We start from the raw sequence: 10275 nt of genomic DNA on the forward strand, positions 1-10275 counted from the left end.
CATAACCGTGTCGTGTCCGTGTCCGGGCAACAAAGGACCTCTTCTTCACAAAACCTCAATAGTTGTTCGCAATCCTCCACTTGGCAATCCCAGTGGTTCTATATATATCGCACATGTAACTGTATCTACACCTCCTTTACACTCGCTGAGCTGTTACCTATCATTCATTGACACGTATCTATTTTTCATTTGTCTTGTGTGAGATATATAAACGTGTCCGGGTCTTTTTTGGTTCCATTAATGGTGTTTTTCTTCTTTCACTGAGCAGAATCATATTCTCTTTTCATCTCAATCTTATTTTATGTTTTTGCTTCAATTTCATCATGAAATCACAAATCTCTCACCAAATCGCAGAGATCATCATCCAAATCGACCTTACTCATTACCAAAACTGGAAGTCTCTGATTCTTCCATTCCATTGTCGAAGAAGAAATTCAAGGTTTTCTCGATGGGATATAATCATTTTTTCTGCTCAATTTAGTTAATAGGGGAAACCAACAGATTAATGATCTAGGTTTTGAGTACGTCTCAAAGTCGATGGCGGATAGGGGAAATCAACAGATTAATGATCTAGGTTTTGATTACCTCTCAAAATCGATGGCGGTGCTATCGGCGGTGGTGGCGAGATTGAGGTTGAAAACGGTGGTGCTATCCGCGGAAGTGATAGGTAGATCTAACTGCAGAGCCAGAGATGATGAGATTTGGTTTTTGAAACGGATTTCAAATCTGATCGAAACAGTGGCGATCTTTGACTCGGTCAGGGGGTGAATTGAAATTTCTTATCTTTTTGAGGAGGGAATTGCAATTAGGATATTTTGATGGGGGCGCAGTCCAAACAATTTCTTATGTCCCTGTCATCCATCCAGTTACCAGGTACGCTCTCTGCCATGTCATCCTCTAATCTCACGTGTTACTGTGCCACGTCACCATCTCTCGACGGTTTTAAAGTTCGTCTTCCAGTTAGAAGAGCAGAGCATATTTTATTGAGCTGTATTTCTCACAAATCCTACTAAAACCCTCTCATCAAGAACTTCTTCTCACTGAAAAAAAACCAATCTTTCTAAGATTACCACTCAAACCCTTTCTCCCTTTTCCTTAGTTACTCAAAAAAATACCAATCTTTCTAAGAAATTCTTGCTGGAAACGAGGTTTGAACAACGAATTTGACAAGATTTTTATTGTAAAGCGAGAATTCAAGTTGGAGTTTGTCAAGATTTTTACTGCAAGTGTTGATTCATCTTCTGCTTCTGTCACTTCCACCGTTCCTCAAACCAGAAATATCAAAAATCGGTAAGGTTCCTTGTTCTTACTTATATTTTTGATTCTTTTCTTGTATTTAAATTGAAAGAATTTGTTAAATTCCTCTGTGATTTGAGTCATGAACTCATTTGATTGTAGTTTGAAACCCTATTATGGTCTTGGTTATAGAAGAAAAGATTATGAAATTGGTATGGGTTCTTTGTCTTCTTCATGAATCAGTGACTTGATTCTTTTACTTACATTTCTTAATTGATTTTCTTGAATCAAAAAATTGAAAGAGTTGGATGTAGTTTATTAATGTGCTACAATGATTAGGTTTTTCTTTAGATTATGACAAAGATTGGTTTTCTAGCAATTAGCATTGTGTTCATATGCATGATTGGGTAATTGATCTTTGTGTAGCTGTAATGGTGAAATTTCAGTTTGTGCAAAAATTGGTATGGGTTCTTTGTCTTCTTCATGAATCAGTGACTTGATTCTTTTACTTACATTTCTTAATTGATTTTCTTGAATCAAAAAATTGAAAGAATTGGATGTAGTTTATTAATGTGCTACAATGATTAGGTTTTTCTTTAGATTATGACAAAGATTGGTTTTCTAGCAATTAGCATTGTGTTCATATGCATGATTGGGTAATTGATCTTTGTGTAGCTGTAATGGTGAAATTTCAGTTTGTGCAAAAATTGGTATGGGTTCTTTGTCTTCTTCATGAATCAGTGACTTGATTCTTTTACTTACATTTCTTAATTGATTTTCTTGAATCAAAAAATTGAAAGAATTGGATGTAGTTTATTAATGTGCTACAATGATTAGGTTTTTCTTTAGATTATGACAAAGATTGGTTTTCTAGCAATTAGCATTGTGTTCGTATGCATGATTGGGTAATTGATCTTTGTGTAGCTGTAATGGTGAAATTTCAGTTTGTGCAAAAATTGGTATGGGTTCTTTGTCTTCTTCATGAATCAGTGACTTGATTCTTTTACTTACATTTCTTAATTGATTTTCTTGAATCAAAAAATTGAAAGAATTGGATGTAGTTTATTAATGTGCTACAATGATTAGGTTTTTCTTTAGATTATGACAAAGATTGGTTTTCTAGCAATTAGCATTGTGTTCATATGCATGATTGGGTAATTGATCTTTGTGTAGCTGTAATGGTGAAATTTCAGTTTGTGCAAAATTTCATGAAACCCTTTGTTGGATATTTATGTTTTATTCAATTCCTAAACTATTTTTATCCATAATATTGTAGGATTTTAACTCAATATGGATATACATCAACTGTGCATAGTTTGCAAATACTGGAGGATCTCTCCCTGGGCGCAACCACAACCAGGATGTTTACATGAACGACATCATCGTTTGTTTAGAGCGGACGATATTGTTGCTACCTTTATGTATTATAATACCGGCCCTTCTAGTGTACTGCCCAATACTGACTATTTCAACCGGATAAGAGTAAGGGATAGCACAAGGCGTTTTGAAGCTGCTATTAGAAGTCATGATGATGTCTATGGGATAACTGGAATTATAATACTGCTTGAGTCGATCTTGTATGTAAATTCTGTTCTTCGAGACGTTCAAATGTTTTACGCACGTTATTACGGATTGTATCCACCAGCAGCAGTACCCATTAGACAAGATTATCCAGAGCGACCTCGACAGCAAACTCCAAGCTTTAGCAACTCATTGGTCTCGTCGACTAGTGCACAGCATTCACAACGAACTCCAAGCTTTAGCAACTCATTGGTCTCGACTAGTGCACATCAATCACAGCAAACTACAAGGTTTAGTAACTCATTGGTCTCATCAAATAGTGCACAGCAATCACAGCATCAACGATGCACAGCGTGCATCTATCTTGCGAGAAATTGCCCAGTGGATTGTTGGTTTGCTGAATTTTTTCAGGAAGATTTCTGGGGAGATTTCGAAGCTGTGTGCCATACAAAATTTGAACGAACATACCTTGCTTATAATAGTAGAACTAGGCGTCAGGAACTAACAGGAGATGAGATCACCCAGATACGGGCGACCACAACACTTTTTGAACGTGAAATTCGAGCCAGATCATGTCCAGATTACGGGGCGACTGGAATTGTGATAACACTGGTTAGGCGTTTGCTTGCTGTTAATGCTAGTATTGATTTTCTGGAAGAGATCTCCGCTGATCGTGTACAACAACTGGTAGAACAATATCACTCTCGACAAGTACCACGATATCCAGCACCAACCAATGTGAATACGGTAAGATGCATATCACATTAACATGGATTTACAGGTTTAATTTGATATCATGAGTTTTGAAGTTATTACTTTAGCCTGACTGTGATAGATGCACATATTATGTCGATGTGGCGACTTATAGAGTGCCTGTCTTTTCTTATTAAACCCTTGGAAGGAGAACACACCATTTAGCAGCATTGCCATTGTGTATATCTTCGAAAATATAAGTATTCTGTTTGTTTTATGAATTCACTTGTCTGTTCTTTTGTAGTTCTTTATGAGCTGAATAGTGTAAATTTTGCTTTATCTGGGCATATTTCTATATTACTTTTTTGTATTGTTGCTGAATGAAAACAATTATCCCCAATACGAAATCAGGGAGGTCCGGGACAACAACAACATTTTCAGCGTGGTGTTGCCAAGAGAACGCTGGAACAAGGCGGACCACCAATACCTCAACAACGACCACGACTGCCAGGACCACCAATACCTCTACAACCGCCTCGACTACAGCAACCAGCACAATTTGTACTATTACATCACCCAACACCATTTCAGCAACCATCTCCACCAGCAGCATTTCAGCAACCATCGTACGATGTACAAATGCAGGGATATCAAGCACGGCCACTGCCTCAATCACAGGAACCAGCAATGCCATCCCAATCTGAGCAACTTTTGGCTGGTATCAACAGCTCCTCAACAGCAACATCATCTCAATCTCAGTTTCAGTCTCAGCAACATCATTATTTCAGTAGCGGCATTTCCTCATCAGCTGCAGCGGTGGGACAGCCACACCCACATCATCAAGAGCCACCGGATCCCTATGGTTTAGCAACTATACAATTTTCGGATGATGAAAAAGACACTTACTGGGGCAAAGAGCAAAAACGGCTCGCTGAAGAACAAAAACAGCTCTATCAAGGACTCCCACCGTACCAAGTACAAATGCAGGGATATGAAACACCACCAGTGTCTCAGTCACAGGAACCAGCAGTCCCATCTCAATCTCAGCATCTTTTTACTGGTACCAACAGCTCCTCAACAGCAACATCATCTCAATCTCAGTTTCAGTCTCAGCAACAGCATTATCTCAGTAGCGGCATTTCCTCATCAGCTGCAGCGGTGGGACAGCCACACCCACATCATCAAGAGCCACCAGATCCCTATGGTTTAGCAACTATACAATTTTCGGATGATGAAAAAGACACTTACTGGGGCAAAGAGCAAAAACAGCTCAAAGAAGGACCCCGGTAATCCCTGGGGATAGTCAGAAGTTGAGCAATACCTCATCAATTTAGTTAGATATTCACATATTCCTGTTGTTTTCATACTAACATTTCCTGCTATAAACTTAGACATATTTCCTGCTGTAAACTTAGAAATATTCAGGGTTTGTCATTTCTGAAAATTATAGAAATATTTCCTGCTGTAAGCTTAGAAATATTCAGGGTTTCTCATTTCCGGAACTTATAGAAAAACTCCATTACTCAAAATTTGCGACTAAACAGAATTGTATCTGTCCACTAGTGCCCTGATAGAGAGCATGACTTTTTGACGTGCTATACAGCTTCCGTACCCAAACACCCTGAGTAACAACATCATAATTTCATCAAGAGACTGAAAAATATGAACTTTGGTATCATCTGAAGCACTCAACGTATGGATGAACTCTTGGAGTACATCGCAGAGGACTGCTTGTTGCTTTTCTCTATCATTTACCGAAATGATCTGTATATCCATAGTCTGGGACAACTTGGTCATAACAACACGTAACAGCTGAGAAACAATGTTTGATCCTTCAATCGGCTTTCTTACGAACAATTTTCTGTTTTTCCAATCAGGCCTTTCACCAACCAAAGCTTTCAAAGAAACTAAACTGTTTACATGTGGAATTGCTCGATCTGTCGGTGATCTAATATTAATACTGTGTCCGACGTGTTGCATAATTCCATTTTTTGGATCATAAAAACAAAGATACTCATTACCATGCCACAATAAAAGTCCACCACTCTTTGTAATAATGAGTGGAGTAATGAATGGATGATTGAGCACATTAATAGGGACACTGAATTCCCTGTTCCAACTCCAAGTATGGTGCCCGTCCAAATCATTACCTGCACTTGTCTTTCTTAATAACCATACGTCATTTTTCTTACGATACAACGACTGTTCTACAACACACAAGCATCAGTCCAACTCAAACAGGTATACCCTGATACCACAGTTCGTCATAGAAGGTGGCAAACTGATAAACTCCCGAAATGTTTCGTCAGCTACATTGAAGGCCACAATTGTCCTATAATCATCACATAGCCAATAAATTTCGCCATTTACAAAGATACCCTTTGAGATAAATTGTTAGCTAATATCATCTTTGTCTCTCCATCCCTCATCATCACATGTACCACCAAGAGTATATACTTGGACTTGGACCCGTTGTGTGGCAACCTCGTATTTTCTCGAAAATCTAACAACCATGTATTCATTAGTCGATGATGGTAACCAAATCCTCTACCCGCACACAGATAAGAATCCATCATCGATTTTGGAAGCCACAAGTATTCTCTTGTGATGGGGTTAAATATATAGATAGGATCACCGTCATTTAATAAGCCACAACAAATCAACCTATTGCAAGAACCAATAATAATTTTGGTGTAGTCATGGTAATAGTCGACAGTAGAGATACTGGGCATACTGATCCTCTTGAATGGCGGCAAGTAAAACCCCATGCGATTTTCATCATACTCTTGATAGAAAAGTGAATCCCTGACTGAACAATAATCGTACGGGAATATAACTGACACAAGGAAGCCGTGGTCATCATGAACACGATGAAGGACATGTTGTATAAGGTAACGTGAAAAGCTAACATACTAATTAGTGGAGAGATTCAAGGGATGATACTGCTAAGATCTTCTTAACCTATCTATTCTAACGCCAATTTTGTAGTTGTGGTCAAACGATTGTTTATTCCCCGTTACCTGCTTTCGGTTCTAAGGACTCGTGGAAACAATTTTCTTAAAATGAGGAGTGTGACTTTGTGCACCACCGTTAACCGGAGGTGCACACTCCTCCCATCCTCATAGGTCATACAACTAAACCTGGTTACTTAATTTCTTTATACATCATCAAACCCTTTAAACCCCTAAGTCATATAAGGCTCCACGTCGCGCGGTGAGAATACCCACCCTTGGATGAGCATCCCAGTCCCTTTGAAAATTCTCCATTCCACTTTTCCTCAAATTATATGAATGTAACACTAAATATCTTTTTCGGTTTTAAAAAACGACATAAACACCGAAAGACAAAAACCAAAAAAAAAAAAAAAAGTTTTACGGGAAATAAAGAGAAAAAAAAATAGGAAAGCCAAAAACCCTAATAGTATAGCCGCAATGTTTTTTATTTCTTCTCTTTCCTCCTTCTTCTTCTTTTTGTTCTCCTTCTCCATCTCTTTGTTCATCAGAAAAATCTCTGCATAATCAGTTGACGGAATCAATCGAATCGAGATCATCTTCCTCAGTCTCTCGGAAAATCTTAAGTGAACATTTTCTCCAAACAAGGTAAAACTCAATTAGTTTTTTGTAATCCTATTTTTCTTGATCTAATATTAGCCTATTAACCAAAATTATAAATCAATTATTCTGTAATCCTATTTGTTAGAGCATTGCTCGGTCGAACTCGCATGCGTTGCTATCTCAAGCATGTTTTTCAATGTTAGTGATCAAAACTATAAGTCTTGATTTCTAGTCTACTATAGCTAAGTCTCGGACTACGATAGAAAGTGTAGTTGAGCTCAAGGACTTCATGGCAATTCATCATACAAGAAGAAGAACTACTCAAGGAACCGGTGGAACTTCTCGACAAAAAGGTATGTGAAGACTTGAACTTATCTATCACTCAAAATTCTATCTATTCTATCTCCTACTTCTTGAGACAAAAAGTCGTATGCTATATATAGACTTTGATTATATACAATTGGTATTTCGAACCGAGTATACCTCGCCTATTTATATCTCGAAATATGTGTTGATAAGCTTTTCGCTTCGACCAAGTTTATCTTTACCTAGTGACGAAAGTCATGATATGTTTCAATCACTTTGAAAATTGCTTTGACGACAAATGGTGTAACAACTATATAACGTCCTCTGAGAATGTTTCGGTGATTGGAATGAGAGTTTAGATTACATAAGCAATGGTGGACATAAGCATTGTTGTGGAAACACATTTATGTATAAGTCCTATTCCTTGAACCAAAGTTTGCGAACTTTGTTGATCAAGAGAACTGGAAGAATAGCGTGAGCCAAGCCCGCGAAATCAGTCTGCGAACTGTCGAAGTTCTCAAACCCGAGAATTTCTACTGGAGTTGACAAAATAGTGCGTGAAGCTAAGTCCGCGAACTCAGTCCGCAAACCCAATCGGCGAACCGGCGAAGTTCTCATCCCGAGAATTTTTGCTGGAGTTTGTAAACTCTGCCCGGTAACTCAAGTCCGCGAACCAAGTCTGCGAACTTAAAAAGGTTATATTTATGAAGATGATTTTTGAACTTAAACTTAAAAAGACTAAGGAATGCAGTTTGCAAACCGTGGCTATAAAAGTTCATGAACCGATTCAAGTGAATCAAATCATCTTTGCTTCAATTGTGTCTTATGTAGTTACATAAGATTTCTTTGCAACTGAACAACTCTCTAACTAGTTCATTTGAGTCATGTGAACTAGTTATGGTGAAGAAGAACATGGTTGATATGAAATGCCCATATGGCTAACCTTTTGGTTAACTATTGTTGAACCAACAAGTGCATATGTTTGGGTACAGTTAACAAACCTAGAAGCGTGCATTTCAATTGTGTGTAACAAGATAGTTTTTCGATCTAACGGTTGAGAAATATTAGCTTGAATCTTAATCAGGTTTTCATTTAACGGTGGATATTGATTGCTTTGTTACCCAGGTAACTTAATAGCAAACCTGGTTTGAAAGACTTTACAAGGGGACATCTAGCATTAATGCAAAACTAATCCCCACACCTTACGTGTGATACTAGTTTGCGTGCTAGAGTCGTTTCTCCTTTAACCTTTGGTTTTCTTCTTCTAAAACCAGGTTAACGACTTAAAGACTTCGTTGGGATTGTGAATCCAGACCGATACTACTTTATCGTAGTTGCGTGATCTGATCTTGCATCTTCTATCGTACGAGTACAATCATATTGATTGGCTTGAGATTGATATCTCCGATAGGCAAGATATAAAACGAAATCACAAACATCTTCGTCTCATCGTTTGTGATTCCGCAACATCTTGTTTCGCTACCATACGATTACGATTGTTGTGAGGTGATTGATAACTCTAGGCTGTTCTTCGGAAATATAAGAAAGGATTATCAATTGGTTCCTGTTCACCTTGATTACTATCAAAACACAGAAAAAAACCTTGTAGGGTTTATCTGTGGGAGACAAACTAATCCTTCGATAGACTTTTCTGTGTGAGACAGATTTGTTTATCACCAAGTCTTCGAATTTGGGTCGTAGCAACTCTTAGTTGTGGGTGAGATCAGCTAAGGGAATCAAGTGCGCAATATCCTGCTAGGATCAGATGCGTAGGGAGTATAACTGTACCTTGGATCAGTGGGAGACTGATTGGGGTTCAACTACAGTCCAGTCCGAAATTAGTTTGGAGTAGGCTAGTGTCTGTAACGGCTTAATACAGTGTGTGTTCAATCTGGACTAGGTCCCGGGGTTTTTCTGCATTTGCGGTTTCCTCGTTAACAAAATTTCTGGTGTTTGTGTTATTTCAATTTCCACATTATATTGTTTTATTTTTATAATTGAAATAATACGGGTTGTGCGTTAGATCATCAATTAGAGTAATCCAACCTTTGGTTGTTGATTGTCATTGATTGATCCTCGGATATTGGTCTTTGGTACCATCCGAGTTATTCCTTGTATTTGATTAGAACTAGCAGTTCCTGCTTGAGTAAATCAAATCAAGAGAGAGATATAAACTCGTTGATATACTTTTAATTGATTGAGTCTTGTTGATTATCTTAAAAGTATATTCGAGTTTGTCCATACAGATTTATAAGCGAAATATTTGGTGGTGTTGTTAGATCCCCTCTTTTTTAATTGGTATCAGAGCAGGCAAACACGTTTAAGACCTTACAAGTATGTGTTTGTAGCAATCTGAGTCTGAGGACAAAATCTCTTACGCATACCAAAATGCCTCCTAAAGCTTGCAACTATGTCAAGTGTCTCGGAAATACCTCAAAGGATTATTCCTTAGTTGATTCTTCTGAATCCTGAGGTAGGAAGACTGTCTCATCTTATGTTGACCACTCTTCCTCCAATGAGACATTGGACACAATGGCAAAAGCTGAAACGGAGCTCACCATAATTTCAAAAAATTCTACTGAGTTTGTTGATTTTCAGTATCATGATCAACTCATCGATGAATTTGAAAAGTCTATTGATCGAGAACGTGTACTCTATAACATCATAGAGTCATTCTCTAAGGATATTGAGAAACTTCTTCAAGAAAATAATCTACAACGTGAAAAGATTTGTGATCTTGAAAAGATTATCAAAGAAGGCTCAATTAGGGAAAAACGTTTGATCAAGACGCATTCATCTGATCTTGACAGATTTCGTGTTGAGAAAGAGAAGCTAGAAGCATCACTTTCACTAGCCCAAGAACAGTGTATGACCTTGGAAAAGGAAAAATCTGTCTTAAGGAAAAATTCTTTTGTTCCAACTGTTCCTCTTGACATACAGTATATGAATAAATATCCTCCAAAAG

General features: G+C 37.8%; 1 protein-coding gene across 1 annotated transcript; it reads left to right on the forward strand.

Annotated features, from left to right (window-relative positions):
- The first annotated feature begins 256 nt into the window (after positions 1 to 256).
- LOC113319334 lies at positions 257 to 4970 on the forward strand. Its single transcript, XM_026567592.1, has 3 exons — positions 257 to 1290; positions 2513 to 3504; positions 3862 to 4970. Exons 2-3 carry the CDS (start codon positions 2527 to 2529, stop codon positions 4738 to 4740), a joined length of 1857 nt encoding a protein of 618 aa, XP_026423377.1. The 5' UTR covers positions 257 to 1290; positions 2513 to 2526; the 3' UTR covers positions 4741 to 4970.
- Positions 4971 to 10275: the final 5305 nt, after the last annotated feature.

Source organism: Papaver somniferum, chromosome 10, assembly GCF_003573695.1.
Source record: "Papaver somniferum cultivar HN1 chromosome 10, ASM357369v1, whole genome shotgun sequence".
In the NCBI taxonomy this organism is placed as follows: Eukaryota; Viridiplantae; Streptophyta; class Magnoliopsida; order Ranunculales; family Papaveraceae; genus Papaver; species Papaver somniferum.